At 38.2% G+C, this 25671-nt stretch overlaps 1 protein-coding gene across 3 annotated transcripts in view; it reads right to left on the bottom strand.

Annotated features, from left to right (window-relative positions):
- The window catches only part of CMC1 (C-X9-C motif containing 1), a 46093-nt gene that overhangs the window by 5179 nt on the left and 15243 nt on the right, over nt 1-25671 (bottom strand). For all 3 annotated transcript variants that reach the window (XR_008448417.1, XM_054057855.1, XM_054057856.1), the window contains exon 3: nt 437-527. Coding sequence is in view for 2 of the 3 variants with exons in the window: in XM_054057855.1 (XP_053913830.1) it covers nt 437-527 (91 nt within the window). In the remaining variant the exon portion in view is untranslated. The remainder of the gene's footprint in view (nt 1-436; nt 528-25671) is intronic.

The following is a 25671-nucleotide window of genomic DNA, read 5'->3' as shown; positions in this document are numbered from 1 at the left end:
TGCTGCTGCTCTTGCTGTTCATAACAGCAGGACGCTTTCAAGACAAAGACGCAAAATCAAAACAAACTTATCCTGTCTCACAGAGTATGAAGGTGCTTCTACTGCTCACCCCCCAACCACACATTACATAATTCGGCATAGTGAATACAGGGTTACAAGTTGCCTTGGGCTGAAAATCTACCACCAAACTGAAATCAAGAATAGTCTTTATAGCCATAGGTTCGCTTCATTAAAGTAATAAAATCTTTGTCAGGTAGGGCCCTGACCAGCACATTGTTTTCTAAAGCAAAGATACAGCCTTCAGAAAATACATCGAAGACACTGACCTTGCAACATCCTTTTGAGAAGATTTAAGATTTTCTCTCATTTCTAGATTAGAATAGGCTATGCAACAAAAAAGCAACAAAAAACCAACAAAAACTCATGAGGAACTTACTAGCCCACCAGGCAATCTTTCAGTGCCGTGTTCTCTTGCCGACACTTCACCACCATAAGAAGACCAGTTTCTTGACAGCATTTAGTAAATGCTGGGGGAAAAAAGAAAAAAAAAAACCAAACTAAATTAAAGTTAGAAAGATGACAATCAGTAAAAAAATGCTCCCATGTATTATAGTCCATATACAAAACCCCTCATAGACCAGATCTGGTTTATTCTTATTAATATAGCCATAGTTGGCCAGGAGTCTCATGCTGTTTTAAGGCCTTTATCACGTGTGTAGCAACAAGATTTTAATTTAGATTCTCCTCATACAACACATTCACACACAGACCACTGCTGCTAATACCAACAGACTTCTGAAGTTATTCTTGCAGCAAATCCATGATTCTTGTGCCTGCTTTTCATACCGACTACTCAGGCTATCGCAGTAAAACAAAAGAAAGCATGAAGAATTATGTAAGCCGGGTTATGTTTCCTCTGCAATGAAAGCTTTTGTAATTACTGAAATGCATTTGTATCTACAAATTAAGAGGGCAGTAATATTGACATTAGCTACTCTCCCAAAGGAATGCCACAGGCAATCTCCTCCTGTGAAGGTACCCTTGGGACAGGAGATAAGAAACTGTGAGGTCATGGTTCTCTGCTGGAGTTTCCAAAAAATGTCTCCTCCTGAGGGTGCAAGGAGAAAGCCAGCAGCTTATCAGCTGGGAGTACCAGCGTACGGCACTACAGTGCTCCAAGAAGGATTGTTCTCCTCTCTGCATCTTCTTGGTGTTGTGTAATGTCCTCTGGCTGTTCTTCAATACAGAGTCTCTTCAAGGTCTAAATGGCCAGTAAAGAGCATTACCCACCAAAACACTGATGATCATCCACATTTCTGGGATCATGATCTCTGGCACTTTAAGAAAAGGTAATTTAATAGGAAGGAGAGACAACGATCTGGCTCCTCCCAAGAGAAATGATCTTGCATCCATTTGCTCAATGAAGTGAAAGTACCCAATCAGTCTTAAGGACCTCAGGACTTAAAAACAAGGCAGTGAGAAACTGAAACAGAAATAGTTTGGGGCGCTGGAGGGGAAACAAAAGTCATGGTTAAACGTGTTGGTTTTATCTGGGAGTGACTAAAATTATGTCTCATTGTTATCAGTAGCCTGTACAGATGTTTGACTAAATAACAAAACTAAGTAAGAATTAGCTGCTATTTCTATCAGGAGATTTCAAACTGTTTTTGTTAGTGGGGTTTGAGTTAGTTATCAGAGGTGTTTAAAGGTGGAAAAAGAAAGAGAAAGAGAGAGAGAGAGAAAAAGCCAGCTGTCCAAGATCAACCAGTAGCCAGGTTAAAAACAAAGTCAGATCTACTGCGTCACCTTCCAGAGTTCACTCCATTTCTCTTCCTTTCCTGGAAGTGATTTAATATCCAACAAATGTGGGGCATATGGAAACTGTTAATATTCTTGAACATTACTAGCAAAACAGCTACAAGTAAAATCAAAACTTAAGGATGCCACATCATACAAAGGGTAAGTAACATCATCTAGACTAGGTGCGTATGTACACTGAGTACGTTTACATACACTCATATATGCACATGGAGCACCATACATACATATGTGCTCAATGCATTGCCCTTATCCTGTTTCATCCAAAACCTTGTACTTCATGTACTCATGCCAGAATCCCACACTTTTTGTACATAGTTATCAGATAGGTAATACTTTCAGAAACAGCAATTTCTTTATCACTTCCATTCTTCAAGCTGACTGTATCAATATGCCTTCTCAAGTCACGCTGGGCATCAAAATGGCACCTCAAACACCTGCAAGTTATTGACCATGTGAAAATAGGGACACGATTCTTAACCATACCAACTGCAGCATAGTTCTCATATGTTTTCAAAACATTTAGCTGAAGTTTCAGATTTGCCTACTAAGTAACAGCTGATGAAGAATTTCTTCACCATGAGAGTGGTGAGGCACTGGCACAGGTTGCCCAGGGAAGCTGTGGATGCCCCATCCCTGGAGGTGTTCAAGGCCAGGTTGGATGAGACCTTGGGCAGCCTGATCTAGTGGGATGTACCTGCCCAGGAGTAAACTAGATGGTCTTTAAGGCCCTTCCAACCCAAACTATTCTATGATTCTATGATCCTGTTTGATGATGCAACTTCCATTACATCAAATTTTAAATCAACAAGGAAACAGAGATTTATGCATACAAAAGTAGTAATCCTGCCCTTTGCTCACAGGAGATGGCCATGGAAATGGACATTAGCAATTGTGGACCTCAGTAGAACAAAACCCACCTTCTAGTATCCCAGATACAACTTAACAAGACTTAAAGGAGAATGTGATCCCACAGCTGCATGCATCTCCTAGGTGAGGCTAATCTGCTTGCCCACGCTATTTGAATTGGGCTTTTGATAAAATATCTTACAGAAATCCCTGCTGTTTGCTGAAAGTGTTGATGACAGTCTCTCACTGCCAAACTTACATGTACCTTTGCAAAATTTTGCAAAGCTCTTGTAAAGAACTGATGTCTTATCTACGTTGAACATATTATTAATGAACACTTAAAACATGCTTCAACACAGCACATAATGTTATTCGCTGGTAACATCACCATACGCTGCTTGAAAATGTACCGGATGAAAGTATGCAAAAAAAGGGTTTAAATTAACAAGTTAATTACTAGTTGGGAAGATACTGTAGCCTGTGCTCAAAGGTATCTGCTAATAACCACACGCTCAATTTCTAAGATCTTTTTTGGTATGTGTTTTAGTTTAGGTCTAAAATCACATGTGCACAACTTGGAGGATACTTCTGAATAGCTGAAGTTTAGGAAGCAGTGTAAGGTCTCAACAATACCAGCCATGTGCTAATAAGTTATCAAAATGTTTCTTTGGCTTTTCAAGGTGAATCTGACATTTCTTCTCATCTGCTGGATTGCTTATGTTGAATGTCCCCACACTGGCATCTCCGAAAAATCGTTAACTATTGTCACATTTCTAGAAAAGTCCTTCGTTTTTCTGGGAAAAACACCAGAAGCCTTTGAAAGCTTATGATTTGCCTAGTGACCAGTTTGATTTCTACTCTCTCCAGGCGCTTCCTTAAGTGCTGTGCTAGGGTGTTTTTTTTTTTTTTGTAGTAATCATTCCTACTGGAAGCTGTGAAGTAAAAAACCCACTGAAGACAACAGGAGGTCCCTCTCACTTGTTAGCTCACTAGTCTTGATTGGTTAAAGGCGTGATGTCCCAGTGAACAAAACCTGCACTACAATTGCAAGCATTCCCTGGCTTCGAAAGGCCCTCCTTGCGGTACACGGCCAGGCACTGCTGCAAAGTGGTAAAACTGCTTCCAGCTATCTAGCTTTAACATTGCTGATGCTTAACAACAGAGGGGAAAAAAGGAGTGAGTTAAAGCCTATCAGGCATCCTCATACAAGCACAGAAAACTTGATTATCCCTCTTTCCTCTAACTTCCAGCACTTTAAAATCCCTTTGGCAGTCACATAAGGACTGTGGTGCAAGGCAGGTTTGGTTATAAATGATTATCAGAAACCTTACTGGAGCCTGGAGAATATTGTTTTAATTTTAATTATGCTCTGCCTTGCTCACAACTCTTTCATGAAACAAAACATCTCAACATTGAGCAGCACAAAGAGTGTCAGAACTACTGGTTTGGAGAATAATCTCACAAATAGTGTACAATAGTTCCAGATACAATCTCAAACCAAGAATTAATCTCTATCTCCGTAATCTTGACAATCACCACTCATTCCTCACTCGAATATCTGCACTGTAGACCAAAGCTTCAGAGTGCACAGCACGACACCACAAAAGGAGCAGATACACAGGATCTGATTACAAACCCACTGTAGTGAAACACTTCAACAGCTATGAGCAGTAACCAGAACACTAGGGAAACCTGGTCTCACACTCAAAACAACCCTGCTTCCTGATACTGCACTTGATATCAAGAACAATTGCTCTTTCAGGTCAGAACTGATCTTTTAGAAATCTTTCGAGTCATTCAATATTTACAGCTTTAGCAAAGGCTTTCACGACTTTACAAGCTCATGGGCTGACACAGTGTTTTCTTTCTCCTCGCAAGCAGCAAGCTACCAGAACAGAACCTCAGGCAGCAGCAAAACTACATGCAAATTTGGGCACGTTTGCAAATTCAGTGCAGACTGTAACAAAACAGAAAGAAACGTTTCAAGCAAATAATAGTAGTTATCCTCAATACTTACAAATATAAACTACATGGAATAAGGAATCAATCTGAACATAACAGGAATGAAAACGACTCATTAGAAAGGGAAAAAAAATGCTTGCTTTCCACAAAATGAACACTGATGACACTTTGCCAGGACAGCTACATATGTCTGTCACTGAATGCTTTATGCACAGATAAGGACAGACCTAGTACTGCGTCAAAGAGCTGCAGGTGCCTGCCAGTTACCACGGAAACTGGCTGTGGACCCCTCTTTCACCTGCAGCAGTTACGGTTCCTGACATCATATCTGACACAGGTTAGCCCCACAGGCTCTTCTCCGTGCCATAGGCTGCATCGAAGGGGACACACGCTGAGCAAAGAACTCTTCTTGAGGATACAGCTCAGAAACAGTTCACAGATTTGAGGGCAGATTTTGTCTTTCTCCTCTCTTTCATGAAGAAAGCTTTGCACCTTTCTCGTAAGGCAAATCACAAATGACTTTTGGGCATAGTTCCAACAATTTTAAGTCTCATTACTTTTTGGTCATTACAGCCACGTAAAGAGATTTAACTGCTAAAGCAAGCTTGCGACTTAGTACCTTCTCTAAATCCACAGCCAAAACACCATATTCCCATACAGAGGAATTCCGTTTTGCCAGTTCTCACCTGCTAACTATGGCGTGCTGGCCTACAGAGGTGATCTGCCTAGCATGGGAAGGCCACCTATGATGTTTAGGGATGGACATGGGAGCTTTGTGGTGAAGGTCAGTGATGAGCCCTTCTATGGACTGACTATTCATCAGGGAGCATCTCAGGCCCTGCACAGCTCAGAGAAGCTGCTGAGTTTAGTCTCCAGTACCTCCAAATCTTCACTTTCCTGGGATCCAAGAGCAGTGTTTCACAGGGTTTCCCTATCTCATCTTACCTATTTGAGAGAGTAGGAGATGTAGAGTAAGAGGGAAAGCAGCTCCTTCTGTAATTCTGGCACATGTAAGGTCACAGAACAATGGAAGACAGAGCTTTTAAAAAGCCTTCTGAAGTTACTTCTAAAGCTGTTTGGACATGCATTGCATTTTTTAATATAAAAATTCTGAGTCTTTTTATACTTCTGTTCAGACACAGAATCATACAAATAGTGTTGCAGCTATCAAGAATTATTTTTTAATGTCTGACTATTATATAGTTTATTTGATGGTTGGTTAAGAACTGGTTTAAGTTACAGAGCACTCATTTCTTAAAGTTTCTCTGATAATTAGCTAGGTTGACACAATAAAGAAATTTGTTTACAAAGATCTTTACAGTCTGCATAAATCTTTGCTGAAAAACAACCAGTATCTAAGAAGAAAGTTTTTCTTTAGTATTTTAAACAGCTTTTTCCTCCAACTCTGTTTTATAACTTTACTACAAGATAATAGGGGAAGCAGACGGCAACCAAAGTGAAACTGTGTAACAGTTCGCTTATATCAGAATAAAGACTGGATAAATTATTTCCCTATCTATCCAAGTAGTCAGAGGCACATGCAATAGCCAGCATACTAAAGGGTTGATTTTCAAACTTTAGAAGACCAGACACATTACCAGAAACATAGAATAGTCTGAGTTGGAAGGAACCTTAAAGATCATCCAGTTCCAACCTCTCTGCCATGGGTACGGACATGTCCCACCAGACCAGGCTGCCCAAGGCCCCATCCAACCTGGCCTTGAACACCTCCAGGGACGGGGCAGCCACAACTTTCCTGGGCAACCTGTGCCAGTGCCACATCACTCTCATGGGGAAGAAATTCTTCCTTATGTCTAGTCTAAATCTACCCCTCTCCAGTTTATACCCATTACACCCAGAAAGTTAATTACAATAAAGTTCGTAGGGGTACACCAACAAATGTCCTAGTACATACACTTCTCAATTTAAAAAAGGGAAATAAAAAGCCAGGGCATTGCCCATTTTTATCTTAGAACAAATTCATAGGTTCAATAAATAACTGCTCCTATCTGGTGAAAATAAAAACTTGTCAGATTTTGACTCAAAGCAGCAAACCAACATCTGGCATAACACAGAGCCACAGCTCTGCTGCATAAAGATAATAATTTCCTTCCACACCATTAAACCAGACAAGGTTAAATTTAACACTCTTAATGTCAGTGTCTGCAGATCTACAAACAGTGGACGGCAAACACAAAGCACTATATTTAAGATGTAATTGTTCTTCATGTAGTCTACAACACCCTTCTGCTCCCAAAAGAGGTGGGCTTGACTCTTCATTGTGCTGCATTCAAAATGAAATGGCAAAATCTGTGTGTTGGCCTGCAAAAGTTTCAGTTATGTATAAGTAAAAGAAGACTTCGTAGAAAAAAATGTAATGCCCTGCCCAAGCATTAAAAATTATCAGAAAGATTTTATTTTATTTTTTTGTTATGTAATAAAAGGGAACAACCAACAAGCAGATTATATTTGTAGGGGATTTTTAAACTAAGAAAAAATATTTCAAAATATTAGATAATTATTTATTAACACAGAAATTTTTCCATGTGCAAAGCAAGAGAAGAATAAAAAGTGTTTGGGACAACCAGCTGCATGTAAAATTGTGTTGATGTAACCATACCAAGGGATCGTCATTATCATTTTTAGTGCATGAACTGTATGTCACCTGAGTGCTATTTCTGAAAATTCATTTTGTGCAAATTCAGCTTATAAAAATACGTGGCACTATCCCATTGACTCATATTGCAACATGTTGTGCAATTCATATAATATTAGAACTGCAGTTTTATCAATCATAATTATGCAATTTGCAGATGTTCTTGTACAAAAAATAAATGAAATATTCCCCATTATCAAGATAAATTGATCCTCTCAGGTCTGGCTCTAGTTTATTTAAAGACTTTGCAATTTTACTACTTAAGAGAAAGTCCTACAGAGGTGTTATCTCACCATTTATATTTTCTCAACACTTATGATACTGCTATCACACTCTTAAAATAATAAAAAAAAAAGCTTGTATCATGATCCAGACGAGGTTTATGTTCTATTCCCAGGGTAGGTTTTTTTCTTTACATAAAAAGGGAATAGTTCTGTCCAATGTTTGGGTCATTCCTTGAGCTCTACCACTGGGTGGAAAAAAGGCATCCAAGCAACAAAGGGAACCTGGGTGGCAATGATGGAAGGAAGAGGAAATAGTTCCCTTTAAAATATAAGTAAGGACAAGATTTTAATACTTGTGTTTGTAAAATGTATACAAAAACATTATAATTATACAAAACATTATCAGAAGCATTTTATGGCAGTTATTATGCTTTTAATTATGTAATAAATTGTTATTTATTAGCCTGTTACTTTGAAGATTGCTCAGGATGCATAGAACAGCTTATTGGTGCATTTAATGAGCCAGAGGAAGTAGTAGGATGAACATGAAAAGATTGCTTTACATTGTAGAGTATGAGCTATTTGATATTTCTAACACAGTACAAAAGAAAGCTTCTCTGAAGATTGATCATGGTTCAGTTAACATCACTGAATATCTAATACCTCCAACTCAATTAATTCTCACCTGATTAAGATCAGTCTGATATTCAAACTAAATCATCTCTCCAGTCAAGTAGAAATCAATATTTCTGATTTTACTTTTAAATTACAATAACAAATAAAATACATGCATCGTCAGTATGCCAAGAGTAGCTTTCCTATTCTAGTGTACTATGGCATGCATAACACAGCTGATTAAAGAATTATTCTAATTTGAGCAACAATATATATAAGACAGATTAATTTGAATAGAGTGAGAGAGCATGAAATAATTAAATGCATCTTATATAGGGCAAAAAGAAAATTGACATAAAATAACCTTGAGTCTTTCAAGTGAACCTCTGTTATCAGATCAACTACTTTGTCTCCACAAACATTCATTTGCTGTAACATAAAAATAATCATATACTTCCCATTTTCCTGCTCATCACCATCCCCCCAGAAAGCTGCTCCATTTCAGCTTTGGTAACTCCAACATACTGCTGGAGCATATGTCCTGGGGCAGATGATCAACATGCAGTAGCACACAAATGCAGGACTGGGGAGGTGAAACAATTCCAGGAATCCCAGATTTCTAGGGAAGGGATATTTACCACGTTAAAGATCTCTCCTCCTGCCCAATCTTTTCCAGAGCACACCCAGAACGGAAAATCAGCCTTGTCTTAAAGTACACAATGCAAACAGAGGATCGTCCAGTAGACTACAGTGTCTTTTGCACTGCAATATGAAATGCTGAAAAATCACTCATCTCATGACTGAGAAGTGAACATCCAGCAGGAGAGAATTGTCAGGAAGTCAAATAGCACACTTGTGATCTGCAGAGGAAGAGTATTTCCCAAAAAACTAGAAACTGTTTCTCTAAACACATTGCCTTGGAGTAAAGAATATGTGTTATCGATATCCTAGGAACAAATCTGAAGACTTTGCTTTAGAGGACATTTAAAATTAGGGACGAGAAAACAACATTCCGACTCAGACAAAAGGTCCATTTGTCCTGCACTCCATCTTTCTCAGAAGCCAGGAATAGCTTGAGAAAAGGTGCCAGAAAGTCTAGATTATGGAAAAAAACATCTTCTCAAGTGAATTTTCTTCCTAATTCCTATTAACTGCAAGCTTGGTTTATACCTTGAAGCATAAAGTTCTCACATGCCTTTCAAAACCACTGGAATCACTTGCATGCTGGGTCTAAACTGACAAGCCTCCAAGAGAAGAGGGTGAAGAGAGGAAAAAATCACACCAATACCAAAAAGGCATTTGGTAGTCTGAATTCCTTCAAGATCCTTAAGTTCTGCTGAAGCCCCAGCTATTGCAATTGTGGTTATGTGTCATGCCATGGGTGCCTTTTTTATCGCAAGTTTTCAAAATACTGCTGCAAAAATTAATTGGCCTCTAAGTATCCCTTGGTTGGATGTAGGATAGGGCAAAGCAGTATGGAGGAAAGGCACTCTGTGCAGATCAAAAATGTTTGGGGGTTGTTTTTCGTTGGGTTGTTGGGTGGGTTTTTTTCCAGAACAATCCAGTTACTTGCTCTGTAAATGCCATGTACCTAGAAGCAACAGCCTTCAAAGTTTTCATCTCTTAAATGCATAGATACTACAAGTTTCTGGTCAACTGCTCACACCTAGAAAGAGCATTTATTTTCTGAAATAAAGGCTTAGAAAGAGCTTTTCAAATGACTATAGGAAATTGACGGCTTATTTAAACTTCATGTTTCAAAAGTTGTTAAAAAATTAATGGGGTTTTTTATGTTGTTTATCAGGGTTTTTTTAGAAACCACATTACCACACCAATTCTGAAAACACATGTAAGGCATGTGGGGATTCTTCAACATTACTTAATTCAAAACAGAAGTCATCGCTCAGCTGTTGATGTACTTTTTATTACAGAAACATTAACTGGGTTTCCGTTGTTTTCAAACCCAACGATCATTAAAGACAGAATTTCTGGGAAAAAAAAAAAAGCATTTTGAGAAACTAACATCAAGGAACGACAAATAAATCCAAGAAAGTCGTGCACGATGAAGACACAGTGCCACTCCCATTATGATATAGAGACTAACACTGGGGGAACCTCTCTCTCACTGGACTCACTATACATGCTCTGCATTCTAAGATTTGCTCCCATTTGGACTGAGAATTGCAGATGTTTGTCAGATGTGTATCCAGAAACCCTGAAGCAAGGCACAGCCCCAAGGAACACCAAGGAAGTACTTCTGTCTGTCCCAATTAATTCATACTTGTCCACAGCAGACTGTTGGACCTTTTCTTCCTAATTTCATAATGAGCACTAAAAGGCAGTGAACAAAATTAAAAAGCACAAGTTTAAGGAAAAGAAGAATTGTTTCATAAAAAAAAAAGACTGAGTAATAAAGCCAAATACAGTCATTCAAGCCAACTACATCAGCATAACTAACAAAAATATTGACAAAAACTTAGATAATGGAAATACACCTAATTAGAACTTACAGTTACAAAACAGAATTCTGAAAAAATATACACAGGCAATCTCACAGTATTTTCAGCAGCTCTTAGTTCTGCTGCTTGGACAAGGACAGGTCAGTTCTCCTCATTCTGCCTTTCTGTATCAGTACTACACACATGAGTTCTGATCAAATTACTTTTGGGATATAAGAGGCGGAAAGATTAAAGTTAGTTTTTAGTTTGGTAAGAATTTTGAATTGCACACATTAAACTTGACTGGGGAAAATGTTTTCCTAAGTAATCACAGAGCCAGAAAAGAAGGTTTTTAAAAACGGTACACCTTAAAAGGTCAGATAGTTCTCTCCTGACTATTGCTGAATGCTGACGAAATGCTGTTGCAGATATAACTTATAAGCAATATGCCTTTAGTCACTGGAATTTCAATAGAACTTACAGCAAATGGAGCTTTGGCACAGATGATGCAGAGAAACATCTACTTGTTAGCTTTAGTTAGCTTTAGTATAATGGGCACAAGCACGACCTGATCTGATCTCCCAGCCTGGATTTCCAGCATTTTTTGTATGTGTGTGTATGCATATGCATGTGCACTTTACCCCAAACACACAGAAACACAGTACACTGTCACATTTACAAAGTTCCAGCGACCCAGCTCTTTAAGAGCTAAGACACAAGTCCTCCAATCCCTGACTAAGCACAACACCCAGACCACAGCAGTATTAAGAGGGTTATGTCCTCAGAAGACTGTGGGGGGGGGGGAGGAGAGAGAAGAAAGAGGAAAACCATTAAAGTATAAGTCTTGTGGTGACTGTACTTCAGTCAGGCAAGGCAGATTTAGGTGCTCAAAGATGACAATCTGCTGGGCTATTCAGGCACATTTGTCAAGAAAAGCAGACCTCCTTTTCTTCCCATTGGATTTACAAAAAAAAATATCTTTTTAAGCAAACACATTGATGTTAAACAGTTTACTTGGGTAAATCATGATTTGCCTGCTAAAGATACTTGTTTTAGGAATGCTCCCATCAAGTACAAGTATTGTCTTCTATATAAGGCTTCAGGTAAACCATAGCAAACAAGCACAGCCACCTGGTTAGAATGCACTGCCTTTAAACAACTGCATCCTTTAAGACTGACTTGATCTAATTTTCCTCCCACCCTGCAGTAAGTATCCCTGACATCAAGCATTATCATACCAGGCGCTGGAAGAGGCAGAACTGGAACAAATGCAAGTTCCCCCATGGCTACTGTCTGTCACTGCCTCCTTCTATATAAACAAGTGCATCCAACTTGAGCTGTGCAGAGTAGCCTCGACGCTGCTTATCCTCCCACCTCCTTCGGGAGCTGCTGAGCCACTCAGGGACAGCTGAGAAGTTAGCATAACAGATGATTAAAAGAAACAACATCCCCCTCCCTCTGTCCCACAGCAACTGACTCCTTATCTGAACTCCAAAGTTAAAAAAAATAAATCTATTTAGAGAAGACTGACATTGGAGTGGCAGAAATAGCAGTAATGTCCTTCTACCACACGGTGGAGATAGAGCAGGTCATTTATGTAACTCTTGAAGAACCAATTACACAGCTGTTTCACCATGACACCTGCTCTAATTTACAGCATGTTGCTTCAGGCATATTTTTTTTCCTCCTTCGGTTCAGTTCAATTCACTGTATTTCCAAAAGCAGTACTTTAACTCAAAGTTCCAATACCAAGGCGGTGGTGGTGGATGTTGTTACTATTATTTCTCCTTATACTGAATGCAACAAAATATCCTCTAAGCAAAAGTAAAACTGATTTTAGTGTTGCCGCTGGAGGATGGGGGGTGGGGTGGAGCTACAGAATAGGGTCAAAATTTCAGGCCTGCTGGGCACTCCAACAAGGATACAATATTAAAGATCACTACACTTATGCGCTTTTAAAAATGAAAGTGAATTTCCTTTACAGGTCACAATTCATCCTATACTCCTTCCCAGCCACCATCTCTACATCTCCAAAGCAGACTGCCATGTACTGACCTTGTTTTGCAGTAGCTTCTCTCTTTTTTTCAAAAATTACTAGCCTTCAACATATGCTATTGTGGAGGTACAGGAAGAATTCCTACTGAATGAGGTACTACTCAGCATTTTTAAGGATTACAGCACCAGAAGTACAATTTTTCAGGAAAAAAAACCTGCGCTGTATCTATATTCTGAACTGTATACTGAAGAGTAACCTGACACTTTGCAGTGGTGGCCACAGAGTGATTACTTTTTCGAAAGGAACTGCATCATTGACTATGTAGGTAATCAGAATTTCAGGCTTACCCCATTCATTTCATGCTTTTGAAGAGATGAGTTAATGATGTGACAAGAAAGCACACCAAATCGTACCAACATCTGGAGATTTGGTAATAACCGTATATAACATTTATCTTCCATCTTCTGTAAATCAGTAGTTGTTTTAAATAAATGATTTGGATAATCAGATACTAAGTAGGCTTGAATACCAGACAGCAAATAATCCAGCCACCATACCCTTCCTTCCTGAAAGTGTTGCACAAAAGCTTTTTCAAATGACAAAGCACTATAACTCAGTATTTTGCTCAAGTCCTGGAAAACTCTCCTCGAGCTGTGAGCACCGCACGCAGCGCTGCAGTAGCAGGGTGACTGCGATTCTCCCCTTGGATCAGGAACTCCTCCATGCCACACACCCTCCCCGAGCTAGTAATACACACTTTCTTCAAACTTTTCATGGGCTATTAAACTATTAAGCTATTAAACTAATGAGGCCAGTGCTATTCAGAAGACTGCAAGACCAGAAGCTTACTACAACCTTACTTACAGAGCAGTTCTGTTCTGGATGAAAGCTTGCATAAGGACAGCAATCAGCCCTGGTGCTTCAGCTTATGGAGGAAAACTGATCACAAAAGGGAGGAGAAAAATCCTAAGGACAACCAACCCACCCTCCCCTCTAACCTACCATGTCTTTTAGTTCCATGCATAGCTTCCAGCAATCATTTACTGCCCAGGCAGACTGGGTATGGACATCAAGCATCAGAGAGGAGCAGAAGGCAGAACTGATAGCATAACAGTTCTGACGATAAAGTCATTTGTTTTGACAAGGAAGCTGAAACCGTGATACCATGCCCAAGCATACAGCAGATAAAACCAAGCAGATGCTTCTGTGATGCTACTGGCTGCTGGAACCAAACAGTACCAGGCCAAAACATTATATTAATATTCTACTAATAAACCTGACTATATAGAGAAATTAGGATATGTGGCCCTTTCTACATAGTGAAGGTTATAACTCTGAAGACAGTAAAATGAAATACTTTCAGATAGAGGACTTACAGACCTTTGATAAATGCAAAAAGGAAACCAAAATGCACAAGGAACTCTGTCACCTACAAAAAGTCCTTCAAAAAACAGAAACTGTTCTTCAGTGTAAGGCTTTATCAGCAAATGGCATAAAAATCTGTATAACACCATAGACTTTACAGGCATGAATCCAGGGTTAGTTTGGTATAATGAAGCCTCAGACAGCACTCTTAACTTCTGACAGTTGACTACACTGTGTTGCTCAAGCTGTATGCACACTGCTGAGGACACCAAGAATTCCAAACAGCATTTGGTGGCTAGGACACAAGCAGAAACTGACTGAGGATCTGAATGCTCCCAGTATTGTGGCATTCTCAGCAGCACCACTACAGCCCTACATAACCTTTTGTCTCCTGTATCTGCTTAGGACTGAAAGCTCTTTGGGATGTATCCTGACTTCTACGTGAGGACCATTCCTGGCTGGGATCTCTCAGTATGACCACGAGCACCTTTTCCACTAGTGAACTGAAATTACCAGAACACAGTCTGGCTAAATATCTTTCTAACATTTTCAGGGTTCTGAACTAAATGAGCTTAACTCACTGAATGCAGATGTACACATGCCTCCATCACCACAGATTTGTCAGTATGTAAGTTTTTCCAAAGAATTCTCTCACCTTTATTCTGAAAGAAAAAAAAAAACAACCATCCAAAAGCTAGCATATGCTGTATTAATGTAAAACCCCTAGAGGGCAACTAAGCTTCAATTTCAACCTGCATAAATATTCAGCTCCTTAACTAGTTTACAGATTATGTAAACTATTTCCTTCAACCTTGGGGTTTTTCCCCTCATTTAAAAGAAATGAATCCTTTTCACTCTCAAATCACATTACTGCTGCCTATTTAGTATAAGTTAATCACCACTGCCCAACTAGAGACCAAGTTCTCAACCCAACAAAGCTGAAATGTGTGCAAAAGAGAACAATGAAGAAAACACATGCAAGGGCCTCATTCGAACAAAGACAGAAAACAAGCATATGAAAGTCTGAAACCACTTTCTTTGCATTAAAGACCTTTAACAATACATCTTGTTTATTATTCAGCTTAGTATTAATTTATTGCATGGCATCTGTTTTCTCGTACAGCAGGCTGGTTGCAAGTCTCAGATTTATGAGTTTAAGTTTCACTGTTCGGATTATTTGCCTGTTTTCCCCTACATGCTATGATTTTGGCCTTATATCTCATAACTGTTTGGGGGCAAAAAAAAAAAGGGTGAAACAGAAATGAGATGTAAAATTACTCTAGTTCTAGAAAATAGTTTGATTTATTGTTCAGTCTTCAAGTAGAGTTTGGGAGTGCTGCTAGTGGTGAAGGAAAAAAAACACAATTGGGGCCATGAAAGTCAAAAACCTTCATTTGATTCCAAGTGTTCTCCACAAACTTTAAAATTGGTAACTCTTCTGTCCAGCTGAGCTTTGTCTGAAATGAAATATCAGTCATCAACTTGCACTCCACTACTTTTCATCAAATCTTGGTGGGAAATTAAAAGCACTTAGTATCCCTACCAGTCCACATCTGCACAGAACCTGCAGACACATTGATGTTTAACATTAGAGGAGGCACTAACAAATCAATGGGACTCCCAAGTGACGTGGAAGCACTTCAGGTAGGGAGAAAAAAACAGCTCAAAGGAATCCTTAGCAAATGCTAACAAAGCCTAAGAGTTTCGACACTGCTTTTGCAGCAGATCAAATACCCTAACAAAAATTCATAGCATAGCCATGCTTGCTCTATGCATACCAATGCAATGCCACATACACAGTGACCATGATAGTTTCTCCTTCATAAATGGTCTTATCCTTATTTACATGTGTGAGCAGAGACTAAAAATAACTACCAGTAGAATTCATTTTACCTAATTTTAGCCACCTAAAATTTGCATATCTCACCTAAAGCTGATTCTGGAAGTACCTTGCTCTCCTTTTTGTTGCCTTGACACAAAACAGAGAGAGGGTCAGAAATAGAGTGAGCAAGCACACAAGATACTTCTCATGCGCAGTCAGTAACCAGTACATTAATTCGATGGACAAATTCTCCAAAAGATATTCTGTTTTAAAACCGCTAAAGTGTCACAGTTACCCAACAGATGAAGCGTACCAAAATGAACTTGCACAAAAGCCTTGCTGAAGCAAGAGGATTCTTATCCACCACTTCCACACTCCCCACAGAGGACTTAAAACTTTCTCAAGCTGTTTTAAATGTATAAAGTAAAAAAAATTCCATCACACATACATGCACATCCTTTCTTCCAAGTAGTTAAATCAGGAAGAGTTTTAAAAAGTATAAGATAAGGACAACTTTATTACAAAAAGAAAGATGAAGCATCATTAGTACTTGGTGATGAAGCTTCTTTAGATGTAGATAATATAAAATATTTTAAACATAGGCCATTGTATAAAAGTCACTGAAACCATCACAGAAGCTCTGAGCTCTGTTAGTACCCCTCTAAAGATTAATTAGTTAGTTAATTACTAATTAATTAGTAATTAAATCTTTGGTTATATAACCCTAAACAGCATACATTCTTTTATATTCTTCTTTTCCATTTTCTATGGAAAGCAATTAAGTTTCTGTTCATTAACAGGATACACGTCAAAGCCTACCTTAACAGTGCCTTACAGTAATTGAAGAATGTAAAAATTAAGGCCTTGCAGAATTTTATCCTCAACATCCCAACTATTCTCAGGCAGAAGGAATATGCCCATTTGAACGCATGACAGTAGGTGCTTGCCCTGCTATACTGGGTCTCACTCGGCATGCCGTGTTTCTTCAACCATGTGACTTTTGTTTTCAAATAGCTCCCTCTCTTGAGGTGCTTTGCAACCTGGAAAGAAAAAGGAGGGACATTTCCTGCACTTCCAAACTTTGTGCAAGCTGCCTAACTGGGGTAGGAAATTCACCTTTTTTAGATGAAATTAATTGTCCTATTTCTTCCATTCAAAGTGCTGCTTTTATTCATTCTAATACCAAGAACTTGCCCAATGTCTGAGAATGTAAATGGCTTGATACACAAAGAATAGTTGGTTTAGACATTAAAAAACCCTAAAACTAAGAAAACCAAAAAACATTCTATAAACAATAAAAAATAAATACGCATTTGAACAGAACATCTATAGAAGCTGCAACGTTAATCATATTAAAGGACAAATGCAGGCATACCAGATATGGACACAAGAGCAGGTGATGGACCAAAGTGTCTTCAAAATGTCCTTTCCAGGCCTGAATTCCTCTTACACCTGCTAAATGTGTCCTCCAATGCAGAGGTAATTTTCTAGAGCTCTCAGGACTGACAATCTCTTTATAGAATTGAAGCTAATGCTATTAAAGCACAGTTAGATTTGTCTAGATTGCATTAAGGAGTCCTGCTTTCAAATCTCTCGTATGTGCTTCCACACGATATGCTTCCTATACATCTCCCACATATTAAATAATAGCATTCAGCAGTCCTTTTTAGCAACAAGCTGTGTCTCCATAACTTTACTTTTAAAAGGTTAGATTGCTAATATAGAGCCACAAGTGAGGTCAAATCTCAAGCCAAACCTTTACAATGCTTTTTCACCAACTTCAAGAGCATCCCATTACAGCAAAGTCTACAGGATATTTCTGTGACCAAGAAACAAAGACCTGTATCAACCTGGTATGCAAGTGCAATGATGAATTTACACATAACAAGCATGTTGTATGACTTAGTGCTTCAGAGTACATAAATGTCCTCAAAATATGTTGTTTAACTGGAAGCTTGGAGGGCATATTTAGTTTATATTGAAGAGGGGAAAAAGAAGAATGACTAGGTACTTCCTCAAGAGATTCTGGATCACAGACAGGAAAAAAAAATGACCATACAAGGAAATCCTGAACTTGACTATCAGAAGTGGAAAAAGGCATTTCAGTCTTAAAGAAATAGATCCTTAAACTCATTTTAGGAAAAAGGTAAGAAGGCAGATCCCTTACTACCAAAATTGAAGTCCAAAATTCTCTACAACTATTTCAACTCCTTTCCAATATAGTGGTTATCAAGAGTAAAATCTGTCTACCTCATCCAAGGAAAATTTTCATATATTATTACATTATCTCCTACATTATCTTCTTCGAAGTTCCACAAGTTCATTACTTTCCTACGTGTTATCACATCAGAACGACTACCTTCATCCTTTACACGATTCCTTTCAAATCCTTTACTACTATCCTTCTCAAATCTAGAATACAGTAGTAAATTGTTTTTCTTCCTCCCTGATGATAAAATTAAAGCCTCATCCATACTTTCAGTGCTTTGTATATCTCTTGTATTCCTTTTTGATCCCCTTTCCTCAGTTCAGCTCTGCAGCTCTTGATTCCTCATGCAAAATACTTCTCACCTTCTGTCATACGCCTACACTTCCTGTAAAGGTATAATGCCTGATCTTAGGCAGCACAAATTTCAGGTGCTCTTTTCTGCAAGGCTCCTTTCTTCTTATTTTTGAGGGTGATAAAACTGTTCAAAATAAAATTCAGAGGGATGACAATAGAGCACAAGTGTTTTATGACCTTTTATTACTGTAGCCTTTGCTCTCTCCTCAAGCATCAGACCTGTAAGAAGAACAGTTGTCAGAGCAAAGAACTCCCTAGTCTTTTTCTAGGCAGCACCACCCAGATGACTATTGGAAAACAATTACAATAGCAACAAAATTAAAACTAGGGGTAGGAAAGAGGGGAATTTTGCCATTATTAAAAGGATCTGAACAATAATGTACAAGACTGTGGTTTAATTCAGCAACAGACAACATTGTTTCTACTTTAAAACAAGTTGTGCATTGTCAGTATTGTTACCACAGGATCCATTAATTTCCACATCAAAGAATAAGCGCCAGAAGGACAACTCACTCAACTGAAGCTAAGCAATCTTTAGAACTAATGTTCCACAGTGAAAAAGAAGTATAAAATGTTTTTGTCCTGAAACAGCATGACGATTTGAGATTTCATTAAACACTCTGATATTCCCAGAACACACAAAAAAAGCATGAACACTTAGACCACCACATCTGTGTTTAGTTGCCAAACTGTATTTCAACTTTAACTTGCGTTTTCCTACTTCTTAATCAGACCTGTAATTCTTGCCCCTTTTGGTTTTTCTGACCGGCTCTGCTGACTCATAATATCCCACACAAAGCCATGTGCAATAGGTAATAGCTCTCCAGTGTACAGGAAACGATGGAGATCAAAACTACAACTCTTACAATTCACTACCTTGTAAGATAAAAGCATATTAGGTGAATCTGCAACTACTATTCAAGATTCCCATTTAGCTCAGCCAGAATTAATACTTAATTTCAATTTTTTGTGATTTGGATGACCAATTTTCTTTGGCAAATACACTTGCCAATTTAATGTGTTTTCTAAAGAATGGTGGATGGAAGTTTTCCCCTATTACTTTACCCTGAACACCGTATGTTCTTTACAAGGTCATCACACTACTTGTAGCCTATCTGAACGCTCACTATTGCATTTCTGAATGCACAACAACTACTTTTTGACCAAACTAAGTTCCATTTTCTACTGCTGAACCTAGGTATCTACACAACACATTCTGACTCAGACAGCTGAAAATAACCTATTTTCTATGTGAAAGCTACCCGAGGGTAATATTCATAATTCATATACAATATAAATATTTATACACATGCAAAGGGAATATAGTATGACCTCTTAAAAGTATTAGATTTATTTACACAAAGTGCTGTGTTACTGTTGAATGTAGTATCTAAGAGGGGTTAATAATCCAAAACTGCGAAGCAACTACTTAAGACATCATTAAAGATATGCAGTTATACTAACAGTTACCGTAAGTCACATATATTGCCATTAACAACACATTGCTATGTGCGACTATGCCACAGTAATAGAATACTGTAAAACTTTAATACATAAGCTATGGTATCTGTAGGTAATCACCACCATCAATGAATGGACACAAAAATACCCCACAGAATCACAATTATTGCCCTCATTTGCTGACAGTAAAAATGTATCATCTGGGAAAAAAGATTATGAGAATCAGCACTGTATATAACATCTCAGAAAGGACACAAAGCTGGTACTAGTAAGAGCCTGCAGCAATAACCACCAGCCTCCCCTTCTTGTTTGGAGATGAACTTGACCACGTCTCCCCTGTGGACCGGCTGCTGCCCTACGGACACTCACCTCACAGGCAGTCAACAAAAGTAATTCTCTAAAGACTGATCTAAATACCACAAAATATCCCAGGGTCACTAGCCACAGGCAAGTTTGTATTTCCCTGTTTTCACAGCTTGCACCAAACCAACATCACCAGGACCTAAGACATGGAACCAGCTATTGAACCTAAAAGTACAGAGTTCACCACTGGAGGACTGGAAATAACTAGAGCACATAAGAGGCAATTTTAGCCTCAGTGAGTTAACCACCAGACTTGGCCTGAACAGACTAAATTCCTCCAAAGCCACAGAATATACATTTTAACAAGTTTGAAGAAAGGATGTCAAAGAAGAGACTTTTACACTTTCTAATCACCAGGCAAAGAATTTCCAGACACAGAAGTTGCATGAAAAAAGAAACAATGATCTAGATTTGATGGGGAGTTTGAGAGGGAGTAGTGATATGACTAAAGGATTATAACAACTTATGATCTTGGATCTTAAATTCAAGTCCAACATTTCTAATAATCAAAGAAATTGTATAAAAGGACAAGGACAACTGTTCTTTCTTTTCATACAATCAATACTTCCATCCTCTGGATTTTAAAACAGTATCAATCCACAGTCTGGAAGAACTGTTTTTCCTCCTAAAACTGGATTACCAACTTAAAACCACAACAGAGTAATTGTATCTCATCATAAAAGCTGCAAAAGAAGCAATCCTATTATTCAATCTTCAGCAGGTAGCTTGGTCAGTGCTCTGGTCATGGATATTACCGCCACGTACTACAGAAACGCAAAAACATGCAGGCATCCTCTACTTAAGCCAGCATTTGCTAACATCATGCAATTAATCTATGCTATGTTGATATATTTATGCTAGGCAGGACAACAATTTGAAATTCAGGATCTTAATCGGAAACCAATAACATCCCTAACTTTAGAAAACCAATTCGAAAGACTGGGTAAAACACAGGTAACCTATCAAGGTTGTAATCTATGAGCTCTGAACTACCAATATTACTTCAGTATCTATACATAAAAATCACTACCAGGTAAAAGAATCAAAATTAAGACAGTGCTTGTACGGTATGGCAACCTGGCTGAAATTGATATTCATTAGAGTACTCTTTGCATGAATAGGAGCATTTGGACTCTGTGGTCTTTATCAGAGCCCCAGCTGGTAATGGTTGAAGGTTAATGCCTTACCCCATTCTGTTCAATTTTCTGTCCTAATTAGTCCTCCAAATCTATAGCTGTGAGCACCAAGTGTCTGTGCTCAAAAGAAACTAATTAATGCTAGCAAATTAGATCAAGTCCAAAGATCCAACAGCCAAACTCTTAAATGCTCCTTGTTAATAGGAAGTGTAGCTGTCAATAACTGCTGTTGGTGGCTATAATGAGGCCTCTTTCTTTCATTGAAAGTGATTTCATTTCTCTTTGTCCGTGTAAAAGCTGTTCCATTCCCTAATAAAAAAAATATAAAAACCCCCACACAACTAAGTTGCAGTGGTAAAGCCAGCAGTCTGACCCATTTCTTGTCATCAGCTGGGTTGAAATGACATGAAGGGAGGAAGAAAAAAAAAATAATCAAATAGGGTAAGTTCCTTTCCCAAACATTTTCTTCAAAGCTCTAACACTAGTTAGAATACTTAATTTTTCATCATCAAGCAACACAATATGGTCTCATATTTCTTTTCTATAAAATCCTCTAAATTAGCTTTGGGTAGTTAATGCTGCATCATTAAAAATGACCAGGAGATCTAGGATTTCATTTCTGCAAATTGTAATTTACATATAGCTGTTCTCTCTGCCCAGTTTGTTGGAGCAAAGCTCAATATACCATAATCCCTCTAGAGATTGTATTAACTCACATAGTTAAATGTGATGAGAATAAATGTTCATTGGAAACATATAGAGCTGAATCATTTTTTCCAAATAAAAGCTATTATGCACAAACAAGGTCATATAAAAATTCAGCATCTTACACTTGAGAAACACTAACTGGGGAAAACCACCTAGTAATGTATTATCAGTACTAAATAAAGCTGTAGGCTATCAAAGCATCGAAAATAATTTAAATAACTGACAACTGCCTAACCTGTACAACAGTGATCTCAATCATTTTATATAGGGCCATGGAGTCACACACAATACGACTATAACGTGCTTTAAATACTCAGATAATAAATGCATCAATGGAGGATAACATTCTTCTCCCCTTCACCTAGCATTCTGTACTGGATTGAACCTATGTTCTCAAACTATATTAATCATCCTCTCATGAAAATGAAGTTGCAGGTAATAAGGCAGCAATCTTTTTTCATCCTCACAGGAGAAGGCTATTACAGTCATAAAATGCATCATTCCTCACATGTAACCTCTTCGGCTTTCCATCAACCATACATACACACGTACATTTAAACAATTTGTGAAGAGTGGCTCAATTAAAATAAGTTACCAGAAGTCATCATGTTAACTCATTGCTTTTTATCAGCTACTTCATCTTTTTGCTTTGGTCAATTAGAAGGTCATTACTTTTCCAGATATTCCTAAAATATGTGAATTTAAAAAAAACAATTGTAAGGACTATATTTTCACAATGAGGTAAAGCAGGTGAGCAAAGTTCAATTCTAAAAGGTGGGTTTAGTTTTAATTCACATCAAGAAAACAAGACTCATCAAAATTCTTAAACGTGAGCTGCCGGGTAATTTCCCAATACCATAAATCTTAGTATCTGCTGGTGTCAACCTTGGAACCACAACCGTAGGTACCAACAGGTTAATCCTTCCCCAGCATTCAGCAAGGGTTTGCATCAATTAACAGAACTTGGCCTGCGATACAAAGACAAGTGAGCAATACCAGAGTAACATGAAGCAGAAATTTGCTAAGTATTTCACACATTTCATTATCTGCATTTCTGATAAGAAAGTATATATAGCAAGACTTCTTGAAAAAGGAATATCTAAAGGTGTGCTTGGGCATTTAAATGTGCAGCATCACGTGTAGTTTAATCAGAAATTTATTTGCTTTTATGGGCCTTGATGTGTCAGGTGTAAGGGTCATGGTCTAGTGCAGGTGGCCCCTACAGGGACAGAGATAATGTCAGTGACAGGACTGTTGAGTAACTGCACATCATCAAAACTCTAGTTGACACTGGTCATGCTCTAGTGTAGAGAAGCCTGCAGTAGTGTTGCATCCCATCATTTTCACTGAGTATCAACATGAGCCCTGAGGAGGAGAGGGCTAATGGGGAAACTGGAGAACAGGAGGAGTATGCCTGCTTGGAAATGTCCTTTTCCAGCCACACTTTCCAAACCATTTTTAAAGCTTTGCCAAGTATCCTCGTTTTTTTTCAGCAATATAAATCTAGTTGCTCTAATTACACACCTCCTGTGGACAACAGAACCACCACAGCAGTTTGCCCCAGGGAAGGTCCTCAACCCAGCACAGGTAGAAACATCCTCCTTTTGTAGCCCTTTCATTAAAAACAAAACAAACCAAACAAACAAAAAACCCAACAATAGAAAAATTTGCCATCTTGGCCAAATGGATATCGCCCACCACAAGCTTCAAATGAGAAATGGGTACAATCTTATTTGCAGAGACACAGGCAGGATTAGGCCTTCAATCATCCGAATTGCTTCCCTTACTTCACCACTTCCCTAAAGGCAGAGCCAGGGTGATCTTAACTATCTATCCTTGTATTCATGTCCAAAAGTGTGTAACTCAGTCTCCTACATGAACTCAGGAGCCTTAGAAATGAGTCACAATTACAGAAGACATCTGAAAGTCACTCTTGGTGATGTTAAAGGACCCAAACCCAGGCCATATACCAGTAGAAGACAACATAATTTAGAAGAAAAAAAACTTTAGAACTAAACCCCCTTGGTCTCTGGAGCAAGACTTTTTCCTGGAAAAAAAAATGTGGGGTTTTGGAAAGTGGGGAGAATAGCTTTATAATAAAAGTAATACAGAAAACATAGACATCAAATACAATACAAAATCATGACTGACTACGTGCTCCAGCACTTTCTCTTTGAGATCTCATCTAAAGACAACTTCTTCAGAGTCCAGTCCCATACTCCGTCAAAGTTAGTCAGATGTTTCTGGTTTTATTTTCCAAGTCAAGTAACCCAAAATCACACCGAATGGAGTGTACAGTATTTAAAGTTTGTGTATTTCTGTTCTCAACAGCTCTTGTCTGCCTAAACCCATCAATTTAAGTTTCAGAATCTGAAGATAAGATCAAGATCAACCAAAGCTCTTGTAGTTTTTTCTTAGTGAGTGTCCCTAGATTCAAAGCAGAGAGGAGTCATGGAAAGTGCAGCATGGCTAGATGAAACTACAGGGGGTTTGATAAGCTAAAGATAACCTTTCTGATAAAAAATGCTTACTTCAAGTTCTTGAAATTGGCCATGATATTGTTATAGAAACAACTACTCAAATTTAAATTTTATAACTGGAAATTAAAGCAAAAAAACTTGGTAACTTTAAAGGAAAACAATTTGCTTAAGAAATTATTTCATAAAAGCAATGGATGAGGCAATGGCAAGTTAATGTTACTTTTAGCCACTTCAGTTTGAAAGCACATAATTTATATGCCATGGACTCACTGATATAGAAATATGTGGATTTAACATTATTTCAGATGACATCATGCTATGGTTTGTACAAATACAGTGAAACGTTCCTGTATGAAAATGTTGTTGGGGGTTTTTCGGGGGGGGGGCAGTTGGCTAGTTGGTTGTTTTCTTATGGCACTTTTGATACTCCTATAATAGCACGATTTCATATACATCCAGTGCATGGATATTAATACAATATTAATATGCACATAATGGTCATAGTGTTTTGCAGAAAGTGTTTTTACCTTAAAATTAGAAATACTTCATTTTCAATGAAAAAGTGCCTGAAAATCTTAAATACACAAATTAAACAATTAAACATAATTAGTCTGCAACTAAGATGAACTAAATTCTTGAGAAATGTGCAGCAAACACAAGAACTACACTGGAACAATCTGAAAAAAATGTTCAAAGGAAATTTAAATATTCTAAGTAAAATGAAATATGACTAGACATAATGCTTTATTGTTCTTAAAAACAATCAGATGGACACATGGTTATTTCATCCCTAAACTACTCTGGTATGCTATAAGACCCGAGCACAGCAAGGGGTCACCTATTTAACCATGCTAGGGTAGCAGGATCACCTCTTGAGTTAACAAATCCTTTATTTCTTATTTTGTTTTTAACCCTTGGGGTTTCTTTTCCCTGGATGGCTCTTGAACACGTGCCGGACAGGCTGTCACAACCTGCATTATTAGCTCTGATAAGCACACAGCTCTAGGTGGTATGGCTGCAGGCTAAGGTAACGGACTGTATACAGATGGACCCCTGTGCTCATGCAGAGCACTATTGAATATATAGGGGCTCCCCATAAGGACAGATATGAACCTTGTGTGATCAAATAAATTGTAAAAGGCCCATACTTGTAGAACAGCTTTGCTTCCCATATTAACAATGCATTTTACCACAATTTCCTAAAGACATAACAAA

This window comes from Cuculus canorus, chromosome 2, assembly GCF_017976375.1.
Source record: "Cuculus canorus isolate bCucCan1 chromosome 2, bCucCan1.pri, whole genome shotgun sequence".
Lineage (NCBI taxonomy): Eukaryota > Metazoa > Chordata > Aves > Cuculiformes > Cuculidae > Cuculus > Cuculus canorus.
Note: the sequence above shows the minus strand (reverse complement) of the source record. Positions and strands in the feature narration are given on the sequence as shown.